Source organism: Aphelocoma coerulescens, chromosome 1 (assembly GCF_041296385.1).
Source record: "Aphelocoma coerulescens isolate FSJ_1873_10779 chromosome 1, UR_Acoe_1.0, whole genome shotgun sequence".
NCBI lineage: Eukaryota > Metazoa > Chordata > Aves > Passeriformes > Corvidae > Aphelocoma > Aphelocoma coerulescens.
In genome coordinates this window covers 72,684,638-72,705,011 of record NC_091013.1, presented here as the reverse complement: position 1 = coordinate 72,705,011, position 20,374 = coordinate 72,684,638, and the positions used below count along the sequence as shown (strand labels likewise).

General features: G+C 42.3%; 1 protein-coding gene and 1 long non-coding RNA gene across 10 annotated transcripts in view; one reads left to right on the top strand and one right to left on the bottom strand.

The window, feature by feature from the left end:
- Positions 1–3,514, top strand: part of LOC138109477 (uncharacterized) — a 34,299-nt gene extending 30,785 nt beyond the window's left edge. For 2 of the 3 annotated variants that reach the window (XR_011150502.1, XR_011150504.1), the window contains one exon: positions 2,035–3,514. This is a non-coding gene — a long non-coding RNA (uncharacterized lncRNA). The remainder of the gene's footprint in view (positions 1–2,034) is intronic. The other variant, XR_011150503.1, reaches the window with a different exon arrangement.
- A 3,050-nt stretch (positions 3,515–6,564) lies between these two features.
- LNX2 (ligand of numb-protein X 2) overlaps positions 6,565–20,374 on the bottom strand; it is a 59,745-nt gene continuing 45,935 nt past the window's right edge. For all 7 annotated transcript variants that reach the window (XM_069012833.1, XM_069012823.1, XM_069012842.1 and 4 more), the window contains 6 exons: positions 19,710–20,081; positions 18,041–18,187; positions 15,652–15,829; positions 13,694–13,925; positions 11,789–11,947; positions 6,565–8,953 (listed from right to left, as the gene is read on the bottom strand). In XM_069012833.1, coding sequence (XP_068868934.1) covers positions 8,818–8,953; positions 11,789–11,947; positions 13,694–13,925; positions 15,652–15,829; positions 18,041–18,187; positions 19,710–20,081 — 1,224 coding nt within the window. In that variant the 3' untranslated portion in view covers positions 6,565–8,817. The remainder of the gene's footprint in view (positions 8,954–11,788; positions 11,948–13,693; positions 13,926–15,651; positions 15,830–18,040; positions 18,188–19,709; positions 20,082–20,374) is intronic.

The window sequence follows — 20,374 nt, the reverse complement described above, 5'->3', positions numbered from 1 at the left end:
AATTAGGAGAAAAGAAAAAAAAGGAAAGCTGAGTGGGGGTAGTTTTTTTAACCTAGCTGAGGCTGATTTACAGCTGTGTAAGGAAGCAGAGCTGTGCCTTGAGGAGCTGCAAGTCTGGAAGGAGAACAAACAAGCAGAGTTCAGTCTTGCCCACCAGGCCACCCAAAAGCTGCAAGCCTTTAGGTAATTATCTCCAATTTGTAACGTATATCATATAAGTAGTTTTAGTTAGTTATACAGGTAATTATAATATATGGGTAATACATAACATATGGGTCATGAAAATATCTATAAACATGCTAGAAAACAGCCTACAGCCTCACGTGCTGAGGTTTTGGTTGGTGGCACACCCTCATTCTTGATCACATCTGACCTGCCTGGGAAGCAGGACGTTGCCAAAACCTGTCCTTGTGCAAGAACTGCTGTTACAAGTGGTTCTGGGCCCAGGCCAGAGATTTTGGGTTGTTGCTGGAAATTGGTGCCTCTCACCCTTCCCAAGGGTACATGAGGATGCAGCTGAATTACAGGTTTGCACACATGGCCACTGACTGAGGGAGTATTTTCCTGTGATTGTGGGTCCCAGGAGACTCAGCTGATGAAAAGGATTCCTCTGATTGATTGTCTCACTGGATTTCTGACAGATACTTTTGGAGAGAGAGGAAAGAAAAGAGCAAATGTTTCATTCAAGAAACTCCATGCAAAACACAGTTTCTTTAGATTGCAGTTCAAGTTGCTTTGGACATCTGAGAGATTTGCCCTTAAAACACAACTATTTTTGATGTCAGGGAAGGTAGTAAAATTTGGATAGGTGATGATATCACCCAGGGAAAAGGCAGTAAAACTGGCACTACTGACAGATGAGCAACTCCTGGCAAGATATAGCATGTGGGAGCAAGGACCAACCCTGCAGGGTGGGAGGACAGCCCAAGGGAAGGACTACTTGGGCAGGAGGTGGGAATGCTCAGGGCTCTTTTTGCCTTGCTAAGGGAACCAGGATCAGGGAGCCAGTCCCGGTGTCAATCCCAGGGAGCTGCTCAGGGCCCTCAGTGCCCTTTCTGCTGCAGTATCATGGTGCAAAAAGGTGTTCAACGGATGTGAGATAAATCTGGGGACACTGAAATAGTGTCTGTAAAGATAGGGTGGCCCTGCAGTACATCTGCTCCATGGAAGAATGGTCTGAACCTGTTCTGAATCTCCAGTATCCCCAGGGCAGAGGAGAAGTGGGACTGGTTTCACCGTGAGAGGTGCAGAGCTGGATCCTGGTTCATCCTCTGCCCAGTTCATATGAAAAAGGCAGTGGGAACAGAGAGACCACTTGCTTTTCCACTCCCCTGGAGAGTGATGCACTAAACACGCCTCTACTCCGTGGGTAAGAATTTATGAAAGGAAGCTGATGCAGCAGAAGGTTTGTGAGCTATTTTGCCCCTGCCTATGGGGCAGGTTAACCAGGATGCAGGAGAGGGGCTAGCTCTTCTCTCCCTGATACCGGCTGCAACTCACCAGCAGCACTCCAAAATTTGCCAATTCTCAGAGGCTGAGTTTAACTGAGCTGAGTTGGAGATGGAATAACTGAAATTCAACAAGTCTCAAAATATTTGTTGTTCTGCCCTGCATGAACTCACACAAATCTATTTTTCAAGGTTCATGGTAAAACCCCCTCACGGAGCTCAGACAAGGCCGGAGCTTCTTTCTGCATCATTAATTCCTTGACTTGTTTTTCCAAAGTTCTCTGCAGATCATTCTCTTCCAGTGCAGCAAAGGATGGAAGAGCACATTGAAACAATTATTGATAAATAGTTGCATCTTGAAGCTACACAGAGCCATTATTTCTCAAAGATGCAAAGACAAAATGATTTTGCATCGTGCGAATTATTGTCGTATTTGAAACACAAAATCTCTCTCAAATAGCTTTAAAGCCCTCATTGTAGTGGAGCATCCAGTTTGTTCCATTAACTACTCCCAGAGTCAACTGGAGAACCACTGTTATTAATTTCAATGGAAAGCTAAAATGCAGTTCATTTTCTGTAATTGCAGGCCCATCACCTGAAGACCCAGGAAAAGCTTTTAATCCGAGGCATTTTTAGAAGGGTATGATTACATCGGATATCTTCATAAGGTGCGTAATTACCAGGGCGCCAATCACAAAGAAACACAAAGAACCACAAAGAACCAAACTTCCCGGGCTGTTAGACAGCGGTCCCAGCCCCCCAACCTGGGGCCACTGGTGTGTGGGGTGCTGGGGTGGGCACCAGAGGTGGGGGACCTCTCCAAGACCCAGCCATGATGGGTCCCAGTCTTCCCCTGGGTGGGGAGCAGAAAATCCAGCAGTTGTCCTGGTGCCACCCTGAACCCCCAGCACCATCATTGCTGGTCCAAAATAGCCTTTACACCACCCTGTGTGCTACATGTCAGAGGATGATGCAGAGAGACCCTGTGAGCCTGAAGGAGGCATTAGTGGGCTGGAAGATGCCTTGGAAAAAACAGCATTTAAGGCAGTTGTAGGGAAGCAGCCAAGGGAAGTTGTAGGGACTGCAGAGGGTCAGAAAAATGGTGGAAAGTTTGGGAAGAAATATCTGAAGGTAAATGCTATTTAGCTAAGGATGGAAAAGACTCTGTGAGGTGCAAAATATTCAGCTAAATAAAATTTCACCCCAAGATGAAAACCACAGACAGGTTGGTGTGGTTTTCACCCAGAGTGAAAACAGGAAAAAACCTACTGCATCTGGACAGCTGACCCAGGATCCCTGGGCCAGCTCCCCAGGATGGCATGGGGGCTGCCATGGCATGGTGGCTCCTGGCCAGTCCTGACTGCCCTCTCAGCCATCATCATCCTGTGCCAAGCTGCCAGCCACGCTCACACTGCAGCCAGAAGGGACTGCGTGGTTGAAATTTAAGGTCTTTGGTACCCTGACTCTGCTCAATCAAAACAAACCACAAAGCACCTCCGGCATGTCTGAGGCAAGAGGCAGCTCCAGTTGGAGGGAAGAAGAAAGGAAAAGCTTCAGTTTTGAATTATTGCTTGGCTGTTTTGCTCAAGGAGGCACAGCCACAATCATCTGCTACGATTCAAGGTGGCTGCAGCCCAGAAGTGTCCTGGCTGGACTCGCAGCCGCGGGCAGAGGTTCGGTGCAAGACCACTGACTCCAAGCAGGGTCCTTTGTACTCGCAAACCTGACTCGCAGAGGAAACTCAGATCTGTAGGAACACAGAGACGCCAGAAAATCAACCCACTTAAATCAGGCGTTTGAAATGCATTAACATCCCTTCCCTTTGGCTCTTGGCTTCAGTCCTCTCTGGCTTTAAGCACTGCTGGATGCTGAGCACTGGCTGCAGCAGTGGAGGGGCAAGAGAGCCAAAGCTGTTTCTTTCCAGGGGTTTCACCGGTGAAGAGGAGCCACCTCTTGCTGCATCCTACAACAAGGGACACTTATAACTGATTGCAAAAAGAGTTAAGTGTACTTAGCACCTTGGCAGATGAGGGCTAAGGTGGGTAATAGCCATAGCAGAAGTAGCTGCTTGGGAAGCAATTTAATTAATAAAAATGTAAGAAATAAAAAGGTCAAGTCTTGCCTCTGCTGTGTTGCATTTAATCTGCACATGTACACAGGACTTCAGCCTCGCGGGTGTTGTTTTTTTTTCCTCTGGCACATTTCCCCAAACACGATAACATTTTTTAACTTTAGTGGATGACATTTTGTAATATGTTTAAGGATCTGTAATATTTGATGCTTACAGCTTTTTGCTATTGTTGTTCCAGTATGGCACTGATGCTGGTATTAAAGTTTAATAGGATTAGAAAGCTCAATTGTATAACCAAGGGGTTATACTCTTTATCTATTCTAATCTGATTAAAAGGCTTCTCTTCTGTAGCTTTCCACAATCACTTTACATCAAAACCTGGGAGCAAAGCAACCAGCACTTCAGTTTGTCCCAGATCAAGCAAAATACCAAATGGATTCCTTAATAGTGTACTTCATTCCTTACCCTACAAAGCTGCACCCAAACTGCAAACCCAGCTTGTGTGGCTTTAGTGGATCTGTTTACTGGAACCAGTCAGATGCCCAGGCTTGCCCTGAGGCTGCTTAAGGCTCAATAGCTGCCTCTTCATGGGCAGAAAATGGCATTTTGGGTCTTGCTGCCTGGTGGTTTTGCACCACCATACACTATGTTTTGGGGGTAAAACCGGGTTGGCAGATGAACCCTGTACCCAGCAGAGGTTATTCTCTGTGCTATGGATCCCTAGCATTAGCAAGTTGAGCTCTGAGACCAGAGTTAGAGAATGCTCCTGATGTGTTTATATCAACTCCTGCACCTGCATCTTAAAAGTGGGGGGTGGTTGCTTTGCAGACCACCTCCCTGCAAGACCCCCCAGGACTGGGAGACCAGTGGGACCACCAGCTCCCATGTGGCTGAAGCCAGTATCTGCCACCACAGCAGGGTGCTGTGGGATGTAAAGTGGCCTCAAAGCTATTCCCTCTCCTCTCTAAACCTGAGCCATGGTCTCTACAGGGTCTCTACTCCTGGTTGCTGTGGCTAAGCCAGGGTAAGAAAGGTCTGGGAGGGAAGTCGAAGCTACTACTTGTGAAGGAGAGCAAAGAGGGACAGCCCCTCCTAGATGTGGTATTTGCCCTTTAGAGTCATAGAACAGGCTCTGCCCTTCTATTTCATGCCCAATTCCTTCCCAGCCTGTGATGAGAGCACTTGGCCCTTATCCCTCCTTGTGCAAACTTGGCTTTCCCCACTGAGAAGCACGCTGTTTGTTTGGCTGTGCTCGCAACCCACAGACTCCACCAGCCAGCCTTTACCAGCATAGTTCAACAACAAAAATCCCCAAACCCAAACACATTCCTTCTCCTTCTAAACCAGCTTCAGGCCCAGCGGATGCCACAGCTGAGCAGGCTGCCTGTAACCAGACTCTTGGGCCAACTTGATTTCTGAGTTCTGTGAGACTCTCCGGAAGGGAGTTCATCGCCACTGTACCAGCTGCAATGCATCACTGACATGGGTGTTGCATCCACAGTGCCCTGCTGATACTCAGGAGACTTATCCATGTGTGGTATGGCAACAAACAGAAGGACAACATCAGCATTTAGTTAAGAGTAAGCCTTCTTATCCATACAATGTTATTTGAATCATCCCAGAAGTATAAAGTCGAAAGCCTTCTCATCCTCTGAGCAACAAGTAATTTAAGAATTGTTCTTCACTAGCTAGACAGACTTATTTCAGGTGTGACAAGGTCTCTCCTTTCTCTATGTGTCTACAAAGAACCACTTTTTAGATAAGTAAACTCACCTAGAAGTTGCTTAGACAAATGGGATGAGGAGGCTCACTGACCTGCCTTGGCATTACACCACCTTCTTTCTCAGGCCATGTGGCATGTATTGCCTTAACTCCATGTTTGCAATCACTGCTGTCCTGCCTGGCATACACACACTTTTAAGTCATCAGGATCTCCTACCTTAGTTTGTTAATAAATGTTTATGATCCATTAAAATTGCCTCAGTAGTACATGGTCAAGTTTCTTTAAAAAAAGGAACTTGCCTTGCTTCTGATGTTGTCTGCGTGACATTCTGAGAACCAGGCTTATATTTTCATTATAGCCACCCCAGATCTATTACAGAATTTGGAAATATATTCTTAATACCTATTCTTAATTATTCTGTGACATTGATTTTTCCCCTCAGCTGCTCATGACTGTAAAGAGAAAGTTTAGAGTGGCAAACAAACTCTCTACATTTCACTTTACTGGCATGCTGTGAGATGTGGCATGAACTTTTACATTCTTAACTGGAGATCCCTAGGGTTATTTGGAAAAGGTGTTCCTCCCATGAAGCTCCAGCACACAGATGACCAAGTCCACCATCTTACACAAAACTCTGTGAACCTCCCCCCGCAGCAATGAACTCATTCATCTGCCTGTAAACCAAAACTCTGATGATCTGGCTCCTACCTTACAAGAAGTACAAGACCTCATAACCTACTGGCAGATATGGGCAGGTTTCTTCTGCACTTGTGCACATAGGCATGGTTCTCTTTTAAAGGAACTCAACTATTTGCAACTACTGCAAGGAGCAGTAACACAGAGTCTGGGCAACTTTACTGCAAATCATTAAGAAATTGCTTTTAGACTCATTGTAACATTGCAGACATCTAAGGATAGAGCATACTTGCCTGCAGGAGATGGAGATGGGAATTGATAACCAGGAGGGTCAAGTTTCAGCTGTAAAACTGATGTTTCCAGCAAGACTGTCTCCTTGCATCAAATCTCTGCTGTGAAAACATCCTCCAGCTGATCAGTACCAGCTGGCATGGAAGGGGAAAGAGGAAACACTACTTGTGGCAAAGTACCATACAGCACAGATCTTACCTCCACTTTAGAAACCCTTCTCAGTGCTGGGATTAATGGTTAAACAGCTGGTATGTCACCCTGGCAGGATGAGCATACCCTCAGACCCCTATGGTACATTCACTAACTGTAATTTATGATAAATCACAGGAGAAACCTGTGATTAAACTGAGTCTGCACTGAGCTCCCCATGTCTTTAGCAAAGAATGAGACGATACTTTTGAGTTATTACAATGTGTAGAATGAACTTTTATTTTCATTCATCCTTCATTAATACCATACAATTATATAGCAATATTTGGAAAAAAATAATCTTGAAATAATTTAAAACAGAAGGCACAGAAAACCAAACCCAACTATTCTGCTACAAGAGAAAGGGGAAAAATGATTTGAGAAGTGAATTTATTCTGAAAAGTTTTATCGCTAGATATTCTGATCAAAAGCTACAGCACACAGAAACAAAACTGCACAGTTTAAGCTAACCCATGCTTTTGTTACATTTAACGTATAAAAGGAAAAAAAAGTCTAAAAATATTTTTTGCAGGATTTTGAATGAAAAGTGTAATTTTTAAAATAAAAAACACTAAATCTAGTACATATGTCAAAAACTTCCCTACAAAAGCCTACACACTAAGATGTACTTCACAAAAAAGTTTGCATTAAGGGCAAAGCATACAGTTAAACACCATCTGGGGATGGGAGAAAACTGGTTCTTAAATCAGTTAAGAGTATCAAATAAATTTGGTGTTTGCTTCAGAAACAAGGATTCTCACTACGGTAATATACTGGAGAGGACATTCTTTTGTATTTTAACATTATGAAATTAAACCAACAGTATACATTACAGAGAGGAATAAAACCATTCATATGAGATTTTTAACTTTTTTTTTTTCTTGCAAAAGAGTAACTTTATTTCTTTTGAAAACAAAGCTACTGGAATTAATGACATGCGATAATATGCCCCAATATTATACCAGCTAAGTTTGAAAATAAAGTTCATGCTTCACAATTGAAATATGCTGTGACTCTCAAATACATTCTCTGGTAATTAATAATACAATACAGAGGTCATTCATAAAATCAGTTCAGGTTGGGAACCTGGTTTATAAATGAAGCTCTTTTCAAATATTGAGAACACTGACAACACACAGGGTTAGCTCCAGGTCAGCACATTCCTTTCTGTGCTCCACCCCTCTTTTCTTAAACAAGTGGGTGCTTAGCCTGCAAATATCATGGAAAGGCAAAGTCTAGAAGTTACAGGTTGGTTTGTAAAAATACTAAATACAATCCAAGACAAACAGTATTACTGACAACTTAATAGCAGGTGCTCTCTAAAGGAAAAAAAATATCCTGAAGTGCAAAAGAGATCTTTTCAGCATTTGATATCAAGGCATTTGCACATTTGTCAGGAGGTGACAGACAGTAAGAGTGAACTTTGCAGCTTACTTTGCAGTTGGACTTGAAATCAAAGAGCTTTCCATCTAGCCTGCTCACCTGTAAACCATAACATATGGTTTCTTAATAGCTTGCTTTTTTCCCTGGAAATAATTCTCTCATTTAGAAAGTACAAGTCAAAGTATTGTTTCCACACTTGAATAAAGAGAGCTGACAACTACAATAGAAACGGTAAAAATGATCTTCATAAAAATGTTCATCAAAATTCTCTGACATAGCAAAACATTCATTTGTAAAGTAAAGTCTAATACTGCAAGCCATTCACTCAAAGGCGACCTTGGGCACATGTATCCTTGCCAGCATTGCAACGGGAATTGCTTCCGTATTTCTTGTCATTATAGGGTACAAACTCTGTAATATATTAAAGTTTCCTAACAAAGAGTCCAATTATTGCACTTTATAAAAATTCTAGTAATATCAGGCTTTTGTCCTACTTTTCTATGAACACTGATGCCCTGCAAGAAAAATTTGGGGGACCAAGTAATTTTTGATGAGTAAGATGGAATACTTGAATCAGTCCGAAATATGGAATCAAGAATGGAAAGGCTTACGAAATGAAGAGATGCAACCTTTGGGAACAGGTTTTGGTTTGTAGCAGCAGACATGTGTCATTCTGGTACTGACACACGTTCTCTTTGCCACAAAGAGCGCGCACATGAATGTTACATTGATATATCACAACTTGAGGACTTTGCAGAGAAACCCAAAGAACCGCTAAATTCTTCTGCTGACCCTACAAGCCTGATGGGAAAAGCTCAGTGACAGCCATACTGAGTGGGGGTTTCTCTGTGAGCTCAAATATATTTGCATTTGTGTCAGCAATAGATATAGCGAACAGAAATAGCTATTTTAAGATGGCAAAATAGGTAGAGTAAGTCTGAGAGGCCTGAAAAAAAGGAAAATACAGCAGTTTTGGCCCTGCTTTTAACCAGCTGTATCAATAGGGAAAAAAATATAGAGATTTTTGTGCCAGCTATCTAGAAAAGACACTGCTTGAACCGAAGTGATTCACAACTCTATATGAGGCTTCCAGGCCAGCAAATCACAGTTAAAGTCACTTTGTTCCTCTGCTCCTTCAGCATGGGAACGAGTGCAGAATGACTCATTCCAACCGTGGATAGTCCATTTACAGCAACAATCATATCACCACACCTAAAAAACACAAGAAGAAAAAAAAACACATTATGAGTCCCGCTCTGCAGTAAGTAGCACACACCAACAAACAGCACTTCACTGCTGGGGTGGTAGGTTTGTGTGAGGCTGGAGAGTGTAGCTAAAAATCCCAAAGCAGTTCAATTTGAAGTCTGTCCTACTACTGAAAGATGCTCCTGCTCATTGCAGGAGTGTTAGACTAGATAACTTCTAAAAGGTCCCTTCCAACTTCCAGCTATTCTAGGATTCTCTGAAACTCATCTGGGAAATTCCCAAATCACTCTGTTTCAATTCTAATACCAAGACAGTTCTGCGTTAAGAGCTGACCTGTATAGAAACATGAGAAAAGAGATTTGGAAAGACCTAATAGAGTCAAGAGAAGATGAGATAGCATGTGCATGACAGAAGCATTTCTGTTTGTTTGTGTGGATTATGACACATTTACACCAAACATGCCTCTACTGTAGGAGGTGTAAGTAAAGATACTTATGGTTACCAACCAACCACATTCCAACTAAGAACCTTGTTTTCAGTGGTTTATGATTTTGTCAAATATAACCATTTGGCTTGAAATCCCTCTCAGCAGATGGTTCAACTGAGAATTGCAGCATCTCTGCATTTTGAAATGGGTAACAGAAATTTGTGAGGGTGCCATTTGCTGGCCCTGAGAAAACTGACCTTGAAGGGTTAAGTTCTGGTTTTTAACACCTCAAGAGAAAGTTCAAAAATGGACCCAATTTCTTTCTGTATTGACCATGTTCCATCTCTAGACACCTCTGCTTTGCAACTTGAGTGTGTGACATTCCCCAGAGTAGTCAAACGTGACCTGGAGATCAAACAGGACTTTTCCTGAAACTGATCCACTCAAGTATTGAAAACACCAAAATGTATGGCAAAAACATGCTCTCCTGAGCTTTCCCTACAGCAGAGCCAAGGAAGAGGAAGCAGTTACCAATACCAGTCAAATGTACACTCCAAAGTCCTTTTCTGCCTGAACCAAGGAACCCTATCACCCAAACTGCAGTGCTACAGTTCACTTCAGTACATCCCACAGCCTTTCCAATGAAGTCATTTTGCCTTCTATAAAATCACACCAGACAGATCATGTAAGCAGAAAACTGTCTAAACTATTGAACTGTGAAGTTATTTACTCCCTTCCTCTGCAGCCTAACATTTAGATAATTAAAACAAAACAGAACAGCTTTAGAAGAGACCTGCCCCACAATAACTCACGGTGCAGGTTCTAAGGGGCTCTCCCTTGTTGATGGCCCGTTTTTGAGTCTGCATTTTCAGTGGAACAGTACATTTGAAAAGAGAGTATTATATCACATTATCACACAAGAGCATCTTTTCCATACGATACAAGGGGACAAATGTGATCACAATGATTCTTCCACTCTTCTTAGGAATGATGCTTGAACTTCCTTTTGTGTGAAGACCTCTAGTTATTAAGCCCCCAACGTGAAATTATTTAATTTGGGTTGAACTAAGATCTTTAATTTAATCCAAACTGTTCCACAGTTGGAAAAAAAAATCGTAATTTTGTGTTCAGCCAAGTAATTTTTTTCATTTATTTATTTAGTCACTGAACTGAAAAATCAATTACTGTCAAGGCTCTAGGCGTAAGTACATTCTTTTCTTAAGTCACTTTGTAAGAAAATCTGCATGTAAAAATCATGCCACAAAACTTCAAGTTGCATATTCTTGACTGCCACCTTCACAAAAAATCAAGTTTATGAACAAGAGAACCTTTAATGGGAATTTTAAGTCCTAGTTCTGAACTAATCCTACATGAGGCTAAGACGTATATCTGGATACTGGACCTGGAGGCTGCATCCAAATTTAATGTGTAAGTAAAATCATATAATCTTTAATGTTGGAAGGGACCTCAGGAGGTCTATAGCCCAACCTTGTGCTGCAAGCAAGGTCAGTTGTAAGATCTGACCAGGACTCTCAGGGGTTTACCTAGTAGGGTCTCAGAAACCTCCAAGGGCAGAGACCATGCAATTTATGCCACTGCCTGACCATCCTCATGGGGAAATACTTTCTTCTTATAGGCAGTCTCAAAGCTCTTTTGTGCAATTTGTGCCCACTGTCACTCATCCTCTCACCCTGCACCACTGAAAAGCCTGGCCTCTGTCTCCTTGATAATCTCTGGGTAAGTACTGGAAAGAGTTTTGACTGCCCCTGAAGCCTCCTCCTTACAGGGCAAGTGCTCCAGCTCCACCATCTCAGGGGCTTCTGCTGAACTTGCTTCATTTATCAGGACTTTCCTGCCAACTAATGACAGGGTAATGCCATGGGGACTTGGTTCCTTAACAATATTTTCAGAAATCTTTATCACTTGCTTTCTTGCCCTTCTATTAAAGCAGCAGCACCCATCCTCAGTACCAGTTTCCAGCAGTGGCTTCAGAAGGCTATGTGAAAGGACAAAGCAGTTTTGCCCACTTTGCAGAAGTTAAGTTCTAACTTTTAGCTGTTCTATAGGAAGACAAAAACTAGCTAGTTCTGCACATATACACTGCACATTGTCTCTTGGCTGAAGGAAGAGTTCGACAGGAGACAGCAGGTGACATCACCAGCACAGCTGGGGAGGAGCACAGGAGATGCCATCACCTCTGAGAGATGCCCCTTCCCCAGCAGAAACACCCTGTTACTTCCCTGCATCCCACTCATCAAGGAGGCAAAGCACTACAAGGCTGCACGATCCAGCAGCACAAGATGCTACAGTGTACTTCCTTAAGCAATTAGTTGCACATAACTGTTTAAAAGTGGTTTATTATTGTTGCTGTTATTACTATTTTTATTATTTCTACCATTGTTACTTTGGCTTACTTTAATCTTCCATCAAAGTAGGCAGGAGTTCCAAGAACAATCGTTTTAATGAAGAAAGGCTGGTTTGTGTGGTTCTCCTCGTAGCCACCGACGATGCTGAAGCCCCAGCTCCCTAAATTGCTCCGCCGCAGCACCACGTCATGGCAGCTATGCAGGCAGCTGTGGAATGGAAGCACAGGATAACAAGAGAAAAAGCCATGTATAGTCTTACAGTAGGCACAACATCTGCTGTCTCATCATTACCACTGCACCAAGAGTGGAAGAGAAAGGGAGGGATGGTGATTAGACCTCTGTTCCCAGAGTAATTTTGCAATAATCAAACCAATTACTGAAAAAGCCCCACAATCCTGAGACAGGAAAGTGTCTTAAAAGAAACAACACAGTGCTAGAATAATTACTTAAACACAGTTAACTCTGCAAACTGACAGTAATAGAACTGCATTTTAGGAATTTCACAGGTGGCAACAATGTGGGTGAAAAATCAGTACCTGATGTGTTCAGCTTGCAAGTCAAAAATGCAGAGCATTTGTCTTCCACCCCCATTCAGTTTAAGCTTTTTCTCTTTAAGTAAAAATTAAAAATCCATGCACAATCTTCATTACCTCTGAATTGATTCACCACCAGTAATGACAATATAAATGACTAACCATTTTATTACACAGAATGTAAATAATTCAGATCACACTTCACTAACTGTACTGCTATGTTATCAGCCCTAGTGAAAATTAATTCTCGCCAATGAAGTTGGCAATGACTGTAATTTAAAAAACAAGCAAACAAATCTACATAGAAATTAACTTTTTGTTAAAAAGACACCAAGTTCTTTACTGTTGTTCAACACTGCTTTAAAGCTCAATGCAGAGCATAACGTGAGGAGCCATACACGGGCATCTGCAGCACAGAAGAAATAAACCACCAGGTAAGAAATAAACTGCTGCTAAAGCATGAAAAGGAAGTATATTTACCAAAACTGAGAGCCATTTACTGAGATTACTCATTAACACTTTAATAGAAGATAGATTAATTGACAGTTAAACTCAGAAAAAGAGAAACCTCTGGAGGGCCAATGCATGGTTGTGTTATCTTCAGCTGCATTCTGCTCCCAGTCTGACTGGTTCTTGTTGTGGTTTTACACTTTTAAGTACAGACCTGGCAAATTCATCAGAGGGAAAGGAATTAACCTGTATGCCCTGACTGAAGTTAACAACTCTACTAGCTGTAGTAGGAACTCTTCTTGATAGCAAGTGATGCCAGAATGAGATTATAGCTGCAGCCTCAAGAGAGTGAGGAGTACAAATGAAGTGATGTCCAGCAGATTGCAGAGCAGTTAAGGGGAGGGAGCTTTCTGCAAATGTCTAAGAGTTTCTGTGTTTGGCAGAGATGGTAGTGGGTTCTTGAGAAAAAACAGTGTGAGCCTATAGTTACACGGCAACAGTCTTGGCACAGGACATGTCAAGAATCTGTCAGAATGGCCAAAATCTAATGCAATACTCTGAAGTGAACTATTTGGCCTCATAAACTTAGGTAGCAGATTAGCAAAGAGAAAGATGGATATACACTTTGTGGTTTTACTAGTAATTGCTCTGGTTTTAGATATTCTACAGAAAGTTACAGTACAATAAAACAAAAAAAAGATTAATTGTGCCTGAACAGAACATTCCACATGGGTAGTTACTATGGTTTGTGAAGGGATAAATCCAGTCTATTAATCTTTGAGTTTCCTAAGGAAACACCGCTCCTGTTCACAGACTGCTTCCAAGCACACTGCTGACTGGATATAGCTGAGATGGTCAAGCAGAAATAAGGGCAGATGTGCTGCAACTAAGAAGGTCTCTGCTTCTTTATGTCTCTCACAGGACTTAGCTTACAACAGCAAAGTAAGTACTTTATTGATTAATTCTGTACCTCGGAAGTCCCAGCCACATGACCCACGATGGTGACCAGCTGGCATCGTATTCATTTTCACTGATGGTACTCAACTGTTCTTCAGTAGCCTGGGGCTGTTCTTCTACAATCTGGACTTCCAGGGCTTTCAGGGCAACTACTGAAGAGGCAGCACTAGCCTTCAGCATGGCCACCGCCTCACTGTGACTCAGGTTGGTCAGATCAATGCCATTGATGTTCAGCAGCACATCACCTGTGCAAAGATGCGAGACAGAGCACATCAGTCTGACAGTCCTGCCCACCCACAGCACCTCCCACACCAGGGTTTCATTCCATACTGGAGTCCTGGGACCTAAGACAGTCTTAACTAACAGACTGGGAATGTGAATAGCTCTGAAGCCTTATATTGTCAGTTTGAAACTTTAACGTACTGAGCTTTTATCAAGTTGGATCAGTGTAGTTTATTTCCACATAACACACCACATACTGTGACTCCTATGTATAATGCCCTGAAAATCTGGAATAGAAATTAGCTAAGGACCTCACCAGTTTGGCTGCAACTAATACTGCAGATGCCATGACACAGCTGTCTCCAGACATGGATCTTGGCTTCATTCTAACTTTAAAAGTGAAGGAAGAATGATGGCAGGAACAATGCAGGCACCTCAAAGTAACCAATTATTGTACAGGTAAGGTTCCACAAAGTGCTTTAATTCATCTGGTTTTAACAACTTGTTACTTGGGAGAAGAAAATGGAATTCAAAATCTACTGGAAAGTTTGGTATAAAACCCAGTTAATTCAAAGAAAGAAATGGAACCTCTCTACAAAGATAATTTAGAAAGAGTCAAAGCCAGGAAAAAAATTTCCACAATTTTAGCTTTATGTTTTTTAAAAGCTTCAGGATAAAATCAAGAATGTTATTAACTATCCAGTGGCAGACTCCTTTTCCACACAATGTCTCACCAATGAAAGCCAGAAAAACCAAAGCAAAAGTGCAAACACCCAGATCACATTTGAAATGAGATTCAGTTTTTAAAAGGTTTTTTCCTCCCAGTAGCTTCTGTGGCTACTTTAATGTTACACAATGAAAGAACAATAGTGATTCTTCTACCAAGTGTGTTTTTCATAGTAGTACAGAAAAAGAAAGCATACCTGCTGGTGTGTGGGTGTAAATCTCCCTTTCTCAGAAGCGAAGAAGGATGCTCCCACACTGTTCTTCTAAATGTACAATCTGTGAAGTTTTTTTCCTAAATTTCTTTCCCGAAACATTCTCTAATTCTGTGAACTGTCTCAGAGAATCTCAGAGATCCCATAGGCAGTCTTTGATTCACATATGACATAATACATTTTAATGATCAAATCCTTTGCTATCAGTTATGCAGGACTGCCTTCCCCTATGCTGAGCCTAACCTCCACCTCCCCGTTCCCTTTTACAAAGCCAAGGAACAAGGGCAGGTGTTGCAGCACCCCTGAAGACCAGCAAGCTCACGCTATCCCAGAGGATAAGAAAGCTTTTGGGAACGGGATCAACACTGATGTAGCTCTTAGGGTAAACTGTGTGTGGGTGAGCTGTGGCCTATCATCAGAGTTTCTCTGCTGTTCAGATATTACACTGGGGAGCAGAGATTCCTTGGACAGAGATGTGGTACAATCCACTAAATTAAACATAAAACCAGGATGTGTGTGCATCACACCAGACCCCCAGCTCAGGGGACTACCATCAGCTTTAAAGAATTTAAACATACATTTCCTGATCTTATCCACTTCCCCTGCTATCATGCTGTAAACATCCCCTTCCTATAAAAGGTGAAAGTGCAACACTAAATACTGTATTTCCATTATTGAATCGTGGAGAAAAACATCCATAAGCATTTCCCTGCATCTGTGAGAAGAGTTTTTGACACCACCTGACTCCAGAGAATGCAGTGATCAAAAAGCAATCAGAGGTAGCCATGCCACCAGGGAAGCCAAACCCCACCTCGTTTAATCCTGCCGTCTCTTGCCAAACACCCATGAGGCTGCACACTTGTCACAAAGATGGGCAGTTCGCCACTTTTGCTGCCTCTGCCTCCTGCCACTGTCATTCCCAGAGATTCATGTGGTTCTTTTTTCACAGTAATGTGCTTTTCTTGGCATGTAACACACTGGGAGAGATCCTGTTTAATAGGGATAAAAAACATTGTTAAAACTAAGGAAAAAACCCAAGCAAACCAAAACAAAAAACCAGAACACAACAACTAAATGCACGCCAAACCCACGCTTTGGCACTTTAATGGAACAGTTTAAAAGGACTAAGTAGTAGAAACCAGCTTTGGCTGGATTTCTTCCAGGTCAGATCCTTGCCACCTCAAAAAAAACCCCAAAATCACCAACAAAAAACCCATGGATGTAGATACCTAAACACAGATAGAAAGCTTATAAAGGCCCATCTTGAAAATCCCACTCTAGTTTTTCTGAACATCCTACACTGGAACAGGCTAAATTTTAGGACTGCACTACAAAACCATATGGTCAAAACTCTGCAGACAAACCAGAAACGAATCTTTCTGATGTCTTGGTGAACACCAGCATTACTTCATTTGTCAGCAGAATATGCCCCAGAACTACAAAGAAGCTGCTAAGAAATGAAAATGAAAACATGATGACAATAGGAGACCCTTTAAAGCCCTTATGCATCATGTTCTCTTTTGCAGCTGGTATGTAGAACCTCCCAGAGCACAAACTAAGGCCAATTGATGCTAATGGCTTGTAATGGGTACCTTGGGCAGCCTTCCTAATGATTATAATGAAGACTCAAGCTTGAAACAAGAAGAGATCCTGTATTAAATTTTCCGACAACTGAATGAAGTTCAGTCTGTATTTAGTTCTGCCAAATAAAAAAGATCTAAACCTAAATCAAAGTAAATTTTATTTGCTGAAGCCTTTCCCTCAGGCTATTAAGCGAAAGATTCAAACCACTGCACATACACCTGTAGTAGCATCTTAAATTAACAGAATACTTGCAAGGAATCCAAAATAATGAAAGAAGTAAGCTGGGATATTCTTCAAAGTGTATCTATGTATATATTCCCCTGCCTTCTCTTGGAAAATGACAACATTGTCTTCTTTGACCTCCAGTGCCACGTGTTCCTTCAGACTGGCTCTGCTCCTCACATACACATTTATCATGGAAGTAGCTACATGTAAACACACCATAGCTTATAAAACCAGTTAATTCCTAAGGCTTCAGGCTTTAGAATTGGCTGCTGCCACACAATCATATAAACGTATTTTAAGCCACAAGGCTTCTAAGCCAACTACAAGTCAATGAGAGAAAGATAAATGATACAAAACATGAGAAACATCCTCTTGCTGTTACATGGGACTTCCCATTTTTAAAGAGCCCACAGATAGCATTGATCCACGAGGGAAATCCACTCATCCAACTTTGGAACTGTGGTAAGAACACAACCCATGCTGGCACATGCAAAGTTGGTTCACACTCTGACACCAATGAACTAATCGTTGTGTAGGTATGGCCCAGCACTGTGGCAAGTACCCACAGCCATGGTTTTAAGGAACCTCACCTTTGTCCCTCAGGAGGAAAAAAACCTTCCTAGAGCCTCATTTGTTCTTTTCTGAAACAATCCCCGCTTTTAAAAGAAAATACTATTAACACACGTAAATTATCCTAACAGAAGTACGACAGTAAATAGTAAAGCAAACAGAGTGGACAGAAGCAAAGGTGGATTTGTTGACATGGCCAACATAATTATTTCACAAAGTCAACTTCTTAAGAGTGAGAAGTTGTATTTCTTCTAATTACAAGAACATCTCAGACACAGGCTCTATTTCTGCAGCTCTTCTAAATAATTTGACACTAGCTTCATGGAATTCTCTTCATTTTGCCTTTCTCTCCCTGCTTGAGACCCTGCAGTACTCATCAGTCTTGTAGCCAGGATGGTAGACTCATGAAGGAGATGACACATCCCTCCAACATGCTCTTCATATGCTGGATGGTGGGCTCCTTCCTGGTTGCAGCCAGCGCAGCAGCAACAAAAACCGTAACATTCTTGAATGACAGCCCTTCCATGAAGGAGTAACACCAGCCACTGTCTTAGACAAGGTCTAACTACAGCTGTATGAGCCCACAGAACTTGCTTCTTTCACTGTAGTCAGCAAATCAAAAAACATACTGAGAACCTGTTTTGTATCTTTCGTTCCTACTCCAGACATGATGCAGGACTTGAGCACTTGGAAGTCATCACCGTTGTTTTATTAATTAGATTAGAAAGAAGACATAATCCTTTCTTCTAGCTTTGCCTTGCTACACACACCATCACATGAGTAAATGAGTATTTATTCCTTTCAGAAGGAGAAGCACCAACCTTATGTGAGTTAGGTCTGCTGTGAAACAGCTGCTGGGACTGGTGTTGGTGTGAGCTGCTGCTGTGTGTCCCGGTGTCTCGGATAATACTGACTGTCTGTGACTTCAGGGGTCTAGAGATGATCAAGTTCACTCTCTCCCCGCTAGCCTGTTGAGTACATTAGGTCATCAAACATCATCAAGTTTGATAGATACTGATTGTTAGAAAGGGAGGAAAACATATGACAGAATGCAAAACCAGACAACAGAAGACTTTGTTTTCCAGTTCCTTTATAGACTGCTCAGTCTCTTACTTGCTTCTTTTTGCAATTCCCCCCAGAATGGAAGGGAAATTAACACTCTTCCTTCTCCTCTGATGTCACCTTTACATCAGCTGAAAATCCTTTGTCAAAAGGACCATTTCTCACTTTGTGTTACAAAGCTTCAAACATTAAAATTCACCCCATTTGATTTGCAGCCTCTGAACTTCAGCAACACACAGCAATAAATGGAAGAAATGCCTATGTGATAGCCCCAGGATCTGCAGATTTTGATCAAAAGCTCTGACCGCATTTGGTACTTCCCAAAGACACTTGCAAGAACGATGATACACATGAGCATACCATCATACTCCGGATTTTGGGGAATACTGGGAGACTCCAGTCTGGAGTTACCAGATGTTAAATAAAACACCAATTCTTTTTATTGCTGCAAAGCCACACCTTAAAAGGTAAAAGTTATGCAATACTAAATTCTGATCACTGTTTACAAAAATTGGGAAACTAAAATTACAATTCCCAAGATTGTTGTTATTTTAATTTCACTGCAAGGAAAACTCTTGAAATGACTCCTGGAACAAGTATTTACTACTCATTTGTATCAGAGTTCTCTATGTGGTGCTTTAAGCAAGGATGACCAGACTGCAGGAACATACTACTGGTATATTCCAACTTTCCTAAAAACAGAGCCATTTTCACAATATCCCATCAGCAGGAAGTAGCAGTGCTGCATCTGTTTCCTTACAGACTGGAAGAAAGGCATGGAGTAAAGGTTTTCCTGTGGGGACACAGAAGGGTCATATGTCACACTGCATCAAGCTTTGGGTAATACTCATGTCCGGAACATAGCCAGACATTGGAAACAGCCCTTTTTTGAACACTCAGAAAATGAGCTGTAACATGCAGAACTCATGGAAAACCTATATTTGACTTATCAGCTGCTACCTATTGACTCTACGGTCTGACAAATTACTTTCTTGTTTTAACTCAATCCCATGCACAGGCAAATCAATAAAAACCAAAGCCCACTTCTATAGAGCTTACTGAGAGACTAAAATACAATACATACATAAACAGAATAATAATAATCCTCGTTTTTTTTTTCTTCCCTGCTAAGCAATAGGCTACAATAGGCTACACTCCTTGCTCGTATGAGCTGTCTTCTAATCTTCAGGCTGCATTTCAGGGAAGACTAATGCATTTTTCACTTCTGAGGGGGTGAAGTTCATCTGGTAGGTGCCAAAGCAGATCCTGTTCTTCACTATTATTTTCAGAACATAAATCACTGTAAATTACATTGACACAGGTTTTTAGGCCTCACACAAAGCTGTTCTGCCTGGGAACAGACTCCAGCCCAGGCTTTGCCCAAGAAATAAAGCTGAGCTAAGGGCTCAGGCAGGGAAAGCAAATTACCTGTATAACCTGAGCAGCAAGCTCCGGTGTGCCGTGCTTCAAGTCGTGTCCATTAATGGCCAGCACGCGGTCATTACTGCAGAGCCTGCCGTCCTGAGCAGCCAAGCCCCCTTCCAAAAGGTCGAGGATAAAAACTCCTGGCTCGTCTGTTCTGCGCACGAGCTTGATGCCGAGCTGCTCGCTCGAGTCGCGCTTGTGCAGGGTCACCTGGAAGCTGTCCTCCCGCCCGGAGGCCGGCGCGTCCGCGTGGGTGTGCGTGCGGCTGCCGAACCGCCGCTCCCGCAGCACCGTCAGCTGCAGCACCGAGCACGGCTGCGACAGCACGGCTCGAGCGTGGTTGTGGGACACGTTGCTTATGTCAAAGCTATTGACCTGCAAACAACAGCAGCAAACAAAGGTCACAGTGATGTTTCGTATGTTTAGTTGTTCCTGGTTATGGAAATAAGCCCTTTCCAAAGTAAATGCACTCACCGCAAAACCAGCCTTGGAGCAACCTACATGTCGGACCCTACTAGGCTTCCTCCCTTGTCCTTCCATTCTCTCCTGCAAACTCACATTGGATGCTCAATCTACACATTTTTATTTTTAGGTTGGAAAAGATCCTCAACATCGTCAAGTCCACGTGTTAACCCAGCACTGCCAACTCCACCACTAAACCATGTCTC